Raw genomic sequence first — 13595 nt, 5'->3', positions numbered from 1 at the left:
AATGAATGAATGAATGAATGAATGAATGAAAGTACATTTTATTTCGATAATAGTGTTATCAGATGGTGCTTATATGGTTTGGATGAAGTTTTACCGCTGCTCGCATGCGACATGAGACCATAAACTCCAAAAGGGCAAGTGAACGGCAAGTAAGACTAACAAGCTTTTTATTGTAAGTCAAAAAATATAAACATAAATACACAAACAAAACACATTACTTTTATCTTCAACATTTATTAGTGCGATTTAGCAAATCTTTTTCAGAGTAATGGAAAAAATCAACAACAAACTAAAATGACATCAAAAACCATAACGTTTCATCCTTCGACGGTAAAAAAAAAACACACAAAAAAAAAGCAAAAACATGGCGTTAAATTGCAGAATGTATGCAATTCTATAACAATGCTTACATATGACATTTAATTTAATGTTTTCCCAAAGTCCCAATGAGTATAGTCAAAATCAAAAATCGCACATGCTAACATTTTTATTATACTTACACAGTGCAAGTTTTATTCATGGTTATTAACATCTGTAACATCTTTTCAGAAGAAAAATGAGTATGATTGTTTGGTGTGAAGCACATTCAGTGCTACTCTTTTGAATGATTAAACATTTTACATCTTAATCAATTATTAAAACATTCATTATTAAACAGATGTTTAGCATTTCTAAAGAATTTAAAGATATGAATTCCTGAGGGATAAGGTGCCTGTAACTTTGGATTAAATTTTTATAAGACGAGGTTACCTAAATTGGGCTATAGATAAAGGTAAAGATAATGAGATAATGATAAAACTGATGATAATAAAGATAATAAAACAAAACAAGTGAATAGACAACAGATGCTGTAACACCAGAATTGTTCATTCACATTTGTGCTTTTCATTGGTTAATCGTGTTAATTATATTACGTATACATCCGGCTACCGTCAAATTGGTTTAAACATAGCTATTTATTTTAGCTCGATTGCGAAACAAGTTCTTGCAACTTATATCAATCACTTTCGAGTCCGGTTTCTGGAACCAACTAGTACCAGAACAGTACTGGTGTCGTATGAAGAAACATGGTGGTGACCCGAGTAGGGCTCAAACCCATGCATGATCCCTTGGTTGAGAGGCAGACACCTTAACCACTAGGCCATCGCTCCCCATGCTCCCGTTTCCAAGATTTTGTTTTTCAATTCCAACAAAATTGAATACAAATTATTCTTTAAAATATTTTAAAATTGTTTATAGTATTTCCAGTGTAAAACAACTTTAATTATTCACACCTGACATTTCAACATAAATTAACACATAGCAGATGCTACCACTGGAGAGGATTGTCCTAAGTGTGAAATTAAGCCGGATATTTTCATTATACCCCTTTTCCACAAAACAACAGAGAGATTTTTGATTCCTTGAATGTAAGGTATTCTCTTTTGTTCAACAACTCATTTATCAAGTTTTCATTGACTGAAATAAGACTTAAATGATGAAATAAGTATTTGTGGAATCCATTTTATGTTTTTAAACGATCCTCTACTCACGAAACATTTTCATACACCCATATTTCTATATCAAAAGAAGCAGAATTTGGCACTTGTTGGTTGCGGAGTAATACAGTCATAAGCCGGAAGTTCCACACCGGCCATATTGGCACCTTTCTCTTGAAGGAACAGAATGGCTCTTCTATGTTTCCTTCGTGCTGCGTACATCACAGGGGTCATGTGGTTACTGTCCTTTGCCTCAAGATCAGCTTTCTCAGAGACAATATATTCTATCAACTTCATATCGCCCCGTAAACATGCCAAGTGCAAAAATGTACAGTTGCCAGGTAGCCCTTCCGGTTGACCCATTCTCGAATTAATGTCAATTCCTGAACTTAAGAACACTTTTAAAAGATTTTTAGATCCTCTAAATGCGCAAGCGTGCACTGGTGTCCACCCGTCGATATTGGTTAAAAATATTTGCACGGCAAGGCTTTTCCGGTCCTTGATGAGTTTTTTCATTTGGCGAATAAGTTTTGACTCGTCTTCGCGCATGCGCCCCATTACCATAATTGCAAGTTCTTGTACACTACCGACATGTTTTGCAAGACAACACGGCTTTACCGCAGAAGCCATTTTCAACATACCAATGTCTAATGTTTCTGAAATACACAATTAAATGAAGATAAAACTAACGCTGGGAAATACACCCTTTTCCACACTTTGTACACATAGTATAACATTATAAACTTCAAACATGATATGTCAATGAACGAAAGAGAAAGGATCGACCAGTTGCCAGGAGATACATCACCAATTAAGGCGGCATCCCGACGTTTTTATTATTGAAAAGAAAACTAAAGGATTGTATTATCAATTTTCAAGTAAGCTACCGGATACTTTAACTTTCCTTCACTATAGAAAATAACATTATCAACTGAAAAATCATTATACAAAATAAAATTGTAATACACATTAAGTTTTCTATTTCGGCAAACAATGTTCATGTCCATCTGCCAGTTTCTGACAATATTTAATGTAAATACATTTCTTGACAAATCAAATATTTTACAAAGATATAGGTCTCTAATTTGTACTTGACGCTGGCTGCTGCTGCTATTTACGTCCTAATTAGACTTTTATTTATCTCCTAGGTAGGAGTTAAAAAGTCCTATGAATCAGTTTTTATGTCACACGAAGGTGTTATAAACTCCTATATATAATAAGGATTTGTTTATCTCCTATGTGTAGGAGTTACAAAGTCCTATGTATGAGTTATTAAGTCCTTAGTTATAAACTCCTAATTAGGTTTTTGTTTATCTCATATGTAGGAATTGAAAAGTCCTATATAAGACTTATTAAGTCCTTCGAAGGAATTATTAACTCCTAATTAGGCCTTTTTTTCTTTCCAGCGTATGTGTTATAACGTCCTACGTAGGGGTTATTAAGTCCTACGTAGGAGTAAAAAAGTCCTTATTAGCTTTTTTTTTATCTCCTACGTAGGAGTTATAAAGTTCTAGGTATGAGTTTTAAACTCCTAATTAGGATATTTTATCTCCTACGTAGGAGTTATCCTTTTTTTTATAGAACATCATATATTGACACCAGGACGTTCCCGTAGACTATTAATTAGTGTTTGTTTTCATATGTTAATATTTCTACAACAACGTTATTTATAATTTATATGTAGCCATGTGTCTGTTTATTTCATTTTTACGCATATTAATCTGCATGCAGAAAAATACGGCAGCAAAGCAAGCACAGAAACATGTGGTCTCAATTATAACGCAAGTAGTTATTCCAACAAGTTAATTCTACCAGTGAACGATGTTTTCATGAGGATTTAATTCTTGTTATTGCTGGCAACAAACATGTACATGCTGATAAACAAATTACATGTAGATTATTACAATATAACAACCGGGACTTAAGATATTTTAAGTCCCAGACAACAACCAGAAAAAGAAATTTCCGACGACAACGACGACGACAACAACAACAATTTCTTCAATATCACAATAATAAGAACAGATAGAAGAAAAAAAATGAAACGAAGAAAAAAATAAAATGAAAAACAACAATAACAAAAAACCCAACAAAATAACAAAACAAACAAACATAAACAAATAAATAAAAAACGATTAAAAAAGAACAAAAATAAACGTACATAAAACAACCAACAAAAAAACGTGTAAATATTTCATAAATTCTTTAGGAAATTATGAACAATAAATATGTAATTGTACGGTGGTGTTTTTTTTTAAATAAATATTCAAACGGTAGCAAGTATCATAAAATCATTTGAAATTTTCAAATAAATCTATCAAAACAGTTTCAAATAAAAACATCTGTTTACCAACCTTTCTGAGAACAGCTAGGCAATATAACAGACTGGCGTTGTGTCTGTTGTTTATAACTAAATGAGCGTTTGTTCTGGTGTTGTATCTAAATTAGCATGCTTATTTTTCCTTTTTTATGTGTGAATCAATTAGCAAGCCTATTTTTAAATTTACGGAAATACCACTGTAGAGTGATCATATCCATACCAACGGGGAGATGTTGCCCAACTATATTGATATTAATAAGGATTGTTTTCATTCCGGTTCCTTTGTTTTGAGAGTGCTCTATAAATATTTTATAAACTGATAATTTTATAGTCCAATAATGAGGGTTATAAAATATTGACGAATTCAGAAGATATTCTGCCATTATGTTGTTATTAAAGTGGGTTTGTCTACAATTGGCACAATTTCTATAGATATTTCGAAATTTGATAAAAACAAAAACAAAAAACGTATCAATTATATATCCTTATAAAATATTGCTGACGAAGGCATTGGTGATTTAGATTGAGCATTTATATGAAGAATTATATAGCTTTTAATTTTTGCCATAAATATCGATTTTTTTCCATTCAGTAATAATCCATAATAACTCTGATTAAGTTAGTGATCATATACAAAGTTTGAGAAGCATTTAAGGTTCATCGTATCGATAGTTCGTAGAAATTTCGTAAAAATGCAACAAAAATGACCGTATTAACATTCACTTACGATTAAAGTGATGGGCAACCTTTTTTAGTCATCAATAAATAGGTTAAGTTAACTATTTTTACAGAAAACACACGCACACACACGCACATTCATTCATTCATTCATTCATTCAATCAATTAACCAATCAACCAATCAACCAATCATATATATTTTTTAATGATAGATACCTTAAATACTTGTTGTTTTCTATGTTTTCTAACCCTTATTATTTTCATTATTTTTGAAAGAAAACAATATATATCCTGGAGAAATTTTACATACCTTTCAAAATCAGAAAACCAACTTATCGAATAAATAACAAATCCATAGTGTAACATCCTCATGAGAGTGTTAAACAGCTAATGTATACATACGCCAGTAATATAGTTCACTGTTAACTGTATACCTTACGTGACACATAGAATGACTGTTTGTATCGGAAATTTTCTCACTTTCACATTACATATACTTTCAGGATAGTGATATATTATATATGATAGTGATTTCCTTAATAATCTATATTGTTCATTTCCTGACCATATACATTTCGTAAAATCATTTTCATAGGACAGAACATTTATTCTTTGATTTAGTTTGGTTTAAACAATATTTATTAATAATCCATACATTTACATAATAAGGTACATGAAATAAATTTACGGATTGAGTAGGAAGCTTTTTTTATTTGTACATAGTATATCAAAATATATACAAAATAATTTTCAAGTAACGTGTACATTTCAGTGCAATCAATATAAAGAAATCAATGATATAAAGAAGTCAATAATTGTAATGAAACTTAAGTTAATTGTTATTATACTCAGTTAAATCAAAGAAAAACGGACAATAAAACTGACCATTTTTTAATAAAAACCACTTGTAAATCTAATTATATTGTGTGTACAGTGGTACATGTATGTACAACATATGAAGGCAATTAGAACTATCTTATAAAAAGTGTTAATATAGCAATATTTTTGTAGTCCTCTTGGCTAAAGCATTCAAATGACACAATCTGAAAGCCACTGGTGTCAGAGAAGATCATTTGAAAATGTTGAAGAATTATTAGAAAAAGCAGGTTATATGAACATCTTGGCATTCAAGTGCTCCTGGATCACTCAAAACATAAACACAGATGCTGAGGTTATTTTTAAAAAGAAAACTTGTATAAAATGATTCTTCTGTTAAAGAAAATATGAGGAAATATCATTTTGTTTTTATTGATGAATTACAAAGAAATTAAATGATGTGATTTGGATTGCCTTTTATTCGGATTGCCTTAAATCCGGATTGCCTTAAATGATGTGATTCGGATTACCTTCGATTCGGATTGCCTTAAATTTAATTGCCTAAAATTCGGTTTGCTTGGACTCGGATTGCCTTAAATTCAGATCTCTTAAAATTTGGGTTGTCTTAGATTAGGATGGCTTTAGATTCGAATTGCCTAAAATTATGTGATTCGGGAAATTCTTAGATTCGAATAGCCTTAAATTCGGATTGCCATAAATTCGGATTGCCTTAGATTAAAACAACCACCCCCTGATTAAAACAACCAACCCCACCCCCCAAAAAACAACAAAAAACAAAAACAAAACAAACAAACAAAAAAAGGCGAAAAGACACAAATAATAATTATATGAAAATTTAGAACAAAAACAAATACGAAATGCACGAGTTCTAGTACGAATGTCCCTTGGATAACCTGATTTAAACTAAAATCATTCACCTTCACATGTTGTTAACAAGCTGCTGGATGCCTGGGGATTATGACGTAAGGTGTGCGACTAAGTGCTTAATAACAAACTCAGCAGTATCTGATCATACAGCATTCGAAACGCATAATCTGCAGATACGCTGTACTATATTTTCATTTAAAAACGTTTACAAGCACCGATATTCAATATAGGAGCGTTTTTCTATTCGCCAGAATATTTAGATAATTTCTCGGATCGACATTGAATCTTATTTACAAAGGATAAAATCCTTACACTGGCTATTTCTTTGCTGCTTTCATTTGAGCCGCGTAACAAAAAAACCAACATAGTGCGTTTGCGACCAGCATGGATCCAGACCAGCCTGCACATCCGTGCAGTCTGATCAGGATCCATGTTGTTCGCTTACCAACTCTATTACAAGTAGAGAAACTGATAGCGAACAGCATGGATCCTGATCAGACTGCGCGGATGCGCAGGCTGGTCTGGATCCATGCTGGTCGCAAACGCACTATGTTGGTTTTGTCGTGGCGCAGCTCATATATATTATACATACATCTAGACCTATCATAAAGCTTTGACCGATGGAAGCAAGAGTGACTTCATTATGAACATGTAGTATATAATCGGCTTATTTGAGTAATGAAGTGTATTAAAGGCTTAATCGCCATTAGTAACGTGCCTTTAATTATACATGAATAGAAAATAATCTCTAAAGAATATGCAGGGGAAATATATTGATTTAGTCACGCTTGTTTGAAACAAAATTTACTTTCTTTGAACAAATGCAGGCGGGGGTGGTGTCATGCCATTAATATCATGTTTTAAAAAGCATTCAAATGGTTTTACATTCAAAACATAAGTCAACCATAGTCTGCTTGAACAATTCAAGAACAGTTAGAATTGATGTCATTGTTTTATATTGACAGGTTCATGTGTTTGTGATAAACAATCCATGTTATGTTGTTGTTGCCTTCTACCGTGATCCAAAGTAAAAACTATTAACGCCATCACAATTGTTAGTTAGAATAGGTACTGCTCCTACTCTGGTCAGTACACCAATGCTTAGCTTTGCAGCACTAAACTGGACTTTGTTTATCGTTTACTTCAACCAACCTCATATAAAATATGTAAGTTAAATAATCTCAATTAAATAATAAATAGGGTTGTTCTTGATAAAAAATAAATAACATATAGTAGTATACTTAGGAACTTCTCAAATGATTAAAGCATTGATTGAAATGCTGTTGTGTAGTCCAACATCTTTATATAGCAACTTTTAAAATTGATATAAATCTACTGAGCCTTGACAATTTACTCCTCTTACTATTTTGTGATCGTTTTGTCTCCGTCCACTATTAAAACGTATGTAGTATACAGAGTTTGTGCACCGTGTGTTCCGACGATGCCAAGATTATAAGATAAAGTATTCACGGTGGCTCCATTCACAACAGTGAGCAGAGCGTTGCACGTATTATTCCCCGCGGGTAACCAACAGTAAAACGGAGAAGGAAACCGATCGTTTGAAGAAAAAAAAAACCGATAAAAAGCAACAAAAACAGTCTTGTAAATCAAATTATAATGATAATTATGTACAATAAGTGTAGGCAATTAGACTCATCTTATAAAAAGGGTTAATTTTGCAATATTTTTGGAGTCCTGTTGGCTGAAGTATTCAAATGACATGAATCTGGAATTGACTGATGTCGTATCTTTCATAAACATCACAGTATTGTCACACTGATTAATCTAGTTTTATTGAAAATCGTGACATTAAATGCTGATGGAGAAAACATTTAGAAATCATCATGAAAGACTTGAATTGATTATTTGACAAAATTAGACAAAACATTAAGCAATAACTACAGACAAGATCGTTTGAAAATATTGAAGAATATCTAAAAAAAAGGTTATTTAAACAACTTGTAATTCAAGAATGTCAAGTGCTCCTGGATCACTAAAAACAAATTATTCATTAAACACAGATGCTGATTTTTTAAAACTTTTAAAAGGCTTATTCGGATTGACTTTTATTCGGATTGGCTTATATCCGGATTGCCTTAAATGATTTAATAGTACTGGAGTAATGCCATTATAAATGCCTTATATTCGTTTCTAAACAAGTGTGTTATTAAATAGTAGATACTGGAGTAATGCCATTATAAATGCTTTATATTCGCTTCTAAACAAGTGTGTTATTTAATAGTATATACTGAAGTAATGCCATTATAAATGCCTTATATTCGCTTCTAAACAAGTGTCTGTGTTTGAAACACATAATCTGTAGAAAAGATGTAATATATTTTCATTTTTTATAATAGTCTACAAGCACCTATTTTCAATACAGGAGCGTTTCTCCATTCACCAGAATATGTAGTATATTTCTCGCATCGACTTTAAAAGGTGAACTCTTTTCTCAGTTGATAAGCATAGATGTGCACACGATAGCAGTATCACATGGGCACTGGTTTTAATTGCTTGGACACATATTTCAAATTTTTGTAATTTTGAACGTGTCAACTTGTAAATATTCTTTATTTAGTATTAAAGCAATGAAGTGGCATCTGTAGAATTAAATGAACAAACATAATAGAACTAAGTGTTGAAGCGAGCAATAGTCGCATTAACTATGTAATTCCCTATATAAAACGACGAGAACTTTTTATTTAGTTTTTGTTTATGTTCAATAATTTCAACTTTGACTTTGAAAACTTGATATGCGGATACACTTTTATGAGTTCGTCCTGTAATGCCAGATATCAGGGTCATAATGTCAAGGTCAATGCCACATGTGATATATGTAATGTGAATTATTTTTCAGGTGTTGATATTAGCAATGCACGAAAAGAGGACGCTGGTAAGATCTTGTCTGACTGTCTGCGGAATATACTTGATGAGTTGAAGGTACCTAATGTTCTAAATGCGGTTTGTTATTCCAACGACGACGTGAAAACAATGGTTGCCGGCGCTATGCCGCAGGTATGAACAAACATTGTAGATATGGTAGAAGCAGTTTAAAGGGAGACAACGTACGTTTCATACAGTCAGTGCTCCGTCTGCTGATGTTTTATCTGGGCAGACGAAAACGTGTGAAATAAAAATTTGAGTTTTCACGTGACCAATTAAGTAATATCATACTACAAGTACATTTGTACAACATTATATGGACCATAATCGCCATTGTATGGTCACATGGATGGATACTTAGTAATGTTCAAATATACTCTCGACTACACTTTATGGAAATGCAGATGAGCCAAAATATATCAAGAAAATCAACTTTGAGAAAAATGTACTAAGGTTCTAAGAAAAGTAAAAAGACAAAACTTTTACAATTCAAGAAATAATTTTGATGTTTTTGTAGTTTTTGTCAACGTCATGATTTTACGCCACGTTCCAATTTCATTATAATACGAGTTTGAGTCAAAGACTCTTTAAGAGTCATGTTCCCCATCCTGCACCGACCTTGTTGACTGTCAGAAACTTTTAACATTTAGACACCTGTCTTATTTTTAAAGATTGTTTTGATTCATTTGCCATTTTCATACATTTGTAATCGAGTCTATAATCTTTACATTATCGGGCATTTAAGGTTAGATAGTAATTTTTATAATTAATTTGTATTAAACTTGACAAGTTAAATGATTAGCACAGAAATTCTGTTCTCTTCTGTTCATATTATTAAGTATGTACGTAAGTTACTTATTAATTCATTAATTTACTGTCGTCATACGCCCGCATTGCTGTTGATTAAATTGGTCTTTCCTTTTGGAGAACGTATCATTTTTGTTACATTTGAACTGTCAACGTTTTTCTATAGCATATCTAAATCGCTGTTGATATCAAATAAATAATTTTCGAAAAGGAATTTTCATGTTTTTGGATTAAATATGGTACTTTGCGTGCAATTGGAGATATTTTTCATTTCCAGCAGTTAATTTGCTCAAATGCCGTCCTTTAATAAGTCCGTTTGAGCAGATATTAAACCTCACGATCTTAATTAAGTTTCTTATTTCCCTGAAATATACGTCTGTTAAAGTATTGACAAAACGTGATATATTCAAAACCTGTAGGTTTCAGCTTCATTAAAACAGGGTGTGTTGATAGGAAAATGTAGACAAATTAATGTCTGCTTCAAAATATCATATCATGAAACTTTATCGTGCTTTTTAAAGACACATGATACCTCATAAATTCGTTTTTTTATTCTTTAAACTGTAAAACGTGTGTTTAAGATATACTATGCTCATCTTTGAGTAAGATAAATTAACTATGTATTGGAAGTCGCGTTCCCTTTTACAGGACAAGTAAAGTTGGTATTTTCTTTACAAAACTGCCAGTTTCTACTTTGTGTGAAGTCAAAACATGTTTATTTTACTTTTACAAAGAGACTGTGTAGCAATTACCAATAATTCCTGAAATCAAATTTGAGCATAGTATATCTTTAAATAATATTTTTATAATAGATTTAGAGCATGTTAGATGTTTAATAACTGAAGAAAATAGCATTGAACGTGAAGTAATATGTCGTAAAGGTGGCGAATTGTAAGCAAAATAGTACTTTCACTGCCATAAACAGTACTTATTCACTATAATTATACCAATTGCTAATAGAGCAACAGAAGTAAAATGTAGTTTATATATATGGCAAATGGATAATTGTTTGGAAACTGTTACAAGATACCAAAAAATAAAATGTTTTAAAGAAATGAAAATGATAGCATATCTGAGGCATAACGGGCCTTTAAATTGAAGATGTAGAATAACGGTTCTGACTGTGTTTATAGTGCTTTTTACATGTAGGTTCCGATGCTGGTTTGACAGTATATGGTAGAAGGTGTAAACTTTAAGAACTGGCTTATTTGAGCCGCGTCATGATAAAACCAACATAATGCGTTTGCGACCAGCATGGATCCAGACCAGTCTGCGCATCCGCGGAGGCGCAGGCTGGTCTGGATCCATGCTGGTCGCAAACCGACTTTGTTGGTTTTGTCGTGACGCGGCTCATTTATTTATTTAGAGTATTGTACTATTGAGTGAAACAAATCGAAAACAAACGTTGTAAATACGGTTGACCCTGTATCGCAGAAAGCTCGCGGTCCTACACATGTGCACGCTTGGGCCTGGAGTCGCCACATTACATTTACATTGTTAGTTTAACATAAAAAACAGCATGAAATGACTGTTGTAACAAACTTAAAATATCTGAAAATTCATACATTGTATTCGAACGAAAATGAAACAAATTGTACATTTAGCTGACAAAATTGTTTATGACAAGAAATATCACAGTGCTTTAAGGCTAATATTCTTCCGATGTTTGTTTGTCTGGCGCGTGCTTTGTTGGCATCATTAAATTAATATCTGATAAATGTACCAGAATGTCCTTCTGCCTATAATTTAATTATATGAATTCTTGGGGATAATCAGTAATGCCACACGTCATTTTTTTAGAGTATCTATATACATGTTTTTAATATTATAGAAATGTTATGTGTACTGTCTTTGTATGATTATAAAAAATACGTTTCCCTGTGCCTTTCTACATATTTTATGGTGTTTTTTTTATCTATTTCAGCACCGATTGATTAAGCTGTCACCACGAGAAGTACATGAGGATAACATGAGCGAACTCTTCGAGAAGTCCATGAAAATTTACTAGCCATATTGGAACATATTTCAGCTAAAATCAAACAGTTATAAACATTACGAATGACCTGTAAACTCGGGACCAGGCTTTAAGAAAAGAAAAGCATTGTGTTTGCGATAATAATGCTTATTATGATACCTTTGAACTGCACGTTTGTAACGTCAATTTTCATTGGATAACCGTGACATTTACATCATACTCTTGCCCAAAACATGCACGAGAAAATAGTACTTCCGGTCGTTTTTTCAATGCAACGGATTATTTTGTACTGCTGTTGTAAATTTATTGATTATTTTTCATTTTTAATTCAAAGGAAAGAGTTGTAATGAATTATTAATTTGTTATACGGATTTTTGACATGTTTATATGCCCACGTATATACGGTTAATTGCAATATAACCCTTGCAATAAATAATATAACTTCTTATGAACAATTCTGACATGTTCTATGGCTCAGTAATTCATCTACAGTAGCTGTATATATAAATGATATACACTTCACGAACGTCCAATGAAAACCGACTTTATAAACATGGAGTTAAAAACAAAACAAGTAATTACATTACTGTAAAACGTTAACATTTACTTTTGATCTATCTTAGAACACCAATGCATTTTCTATGGTGTGCACAATTAAAAAGCATACGTACCAAAAATCTGTATCCTTTCTCCTCTTTTTACTTCCAATGACAAGAAAATGTCATGTTTTGCAACATACGAACATATGAGGGACGAATATGGTTAAGGAATTAAATATGTTTTAACTAAACTAAGGGACGATTGGCGATAAAATATGTTACGTATATATTACACGAGAGGTTATATTGCTCGAGTTGATTGGTAGAATTGTATTTTTTAAATAAAATGTACTTATGGGCCAGTGTGAATATAACTTTACGCAATCAACAATTGATAGAATTCACCAGATTAGTGCATTCGTGCTGTATTCCTTCTACTTTAACACATATAGAGATTACATTTTTCTGTAAAATGCGTTAACAAAGCTGAACTTATAATGACAGTTATATGACGTAACGACTCAAGCAACACAAGGTGTGGAATATGGGGAAAGTTAAACCCGATGTATGTGTTTCTGTATTTGAAAAAGAACTAGATCCATTTTTGCAGAACTAATAAATTTGTCTCCCCACATTTTACTTCTGACGCTTTTTATGAATGGGGTGTAAGAATTAAACCTTGATTTTATCTTATTTTTATTAATTAACTTGTTTGCATTGTATTAATAGAAGAAGTTTGAAATTGCTAGATAAAGTTTTCAAGTGGTTGTCAATTAACATCCTCGTTTAAACATGCAACTATAAACGTAATAATAGGCGATTTGTTTACTTAGGGTTCAATGTATATATATTTGTTGAAGTAATATTGAAATAAATGTTTGCAACCTGACATGATTTTGTTGGATTTATTAACATATTATATCAATTTCGAACCTTAACTATCTTCGAGGAATTGACACTGAGCATCGTCCCTGGGCAGGCTGTCTAGCTGTTTACTACTACAGTCCTAGTAGCCTTCACTTTCGCAAGGAACCGATAATTTCTGTACATGCCGGAGGAAAGGTACAGTGCGGATGATCGCTGAAAGGATTTCATGATTAATAAAAACGAAAGTGACCCTCATCGTCCGGGAATCGAACCAGGGTTGGCGGGTTCACAGTCCAACGATCTACCCTGTTGAGCTAAGCAGACGAGCTTCAAGTCTGACAAA

The 13595-nt window shown here is 32.4% G+C and overlaps 1 protein-coding gene across 2 annotated transcripts in view; it reads left to right on the top strand.

The window, feature by feature from the left end:
- LOC132714648 (hydroxyacid-oxoacid transhydrogenase, mitochondrial-like) overlaps nt 1-13274 on the top strand; it is a 31494-nt gene extending 18220 nt beyond the window's left edge. Inside the window, exons 12-13 of one of the 2 annotated variants that reach the window (XM_060697553.1) lie at nt 9039-9196; nt 11796-13274. In XM_060697553.1, coding sequence (XP_060553536.1) covers nt 9039-9196; nt 11796-11879 — 242 coding nt within the window. In that variant the 3' untranslated portion in view covers nt 11880-13274. The remainder of the gene's footprint in view (nt 1-9038; nt 9197-11795) is intronic. The other variant, XM_060697551.1, reaches the window with a different exon arrangement.
- The last annotated feature ends 321 nt before the right edge of the window (nt 13275-13595 follow it).

This window comes from Ruditapes philippinarum, unplaced genomic scaffold (genome assembly GCF_026571515.1).
Source record: "Ruditapes philippinarum isolate M1 unplaced genomic scaffold, ASM2657151v2 ctg5755_1_1_1_1, whole genome shotgun sequence".
NCBI classification, from domain to species: Eukaryota; Metazoa; Mollusca; class Bivalvia; order Venerida; family Veneridae; genus Ruditapes; species Ruditapes philippinarum.
Note: the sequence above shows the minus strand (reverse complement) of the source record. Positions and strands in the feature narration are given on the sequence as shown.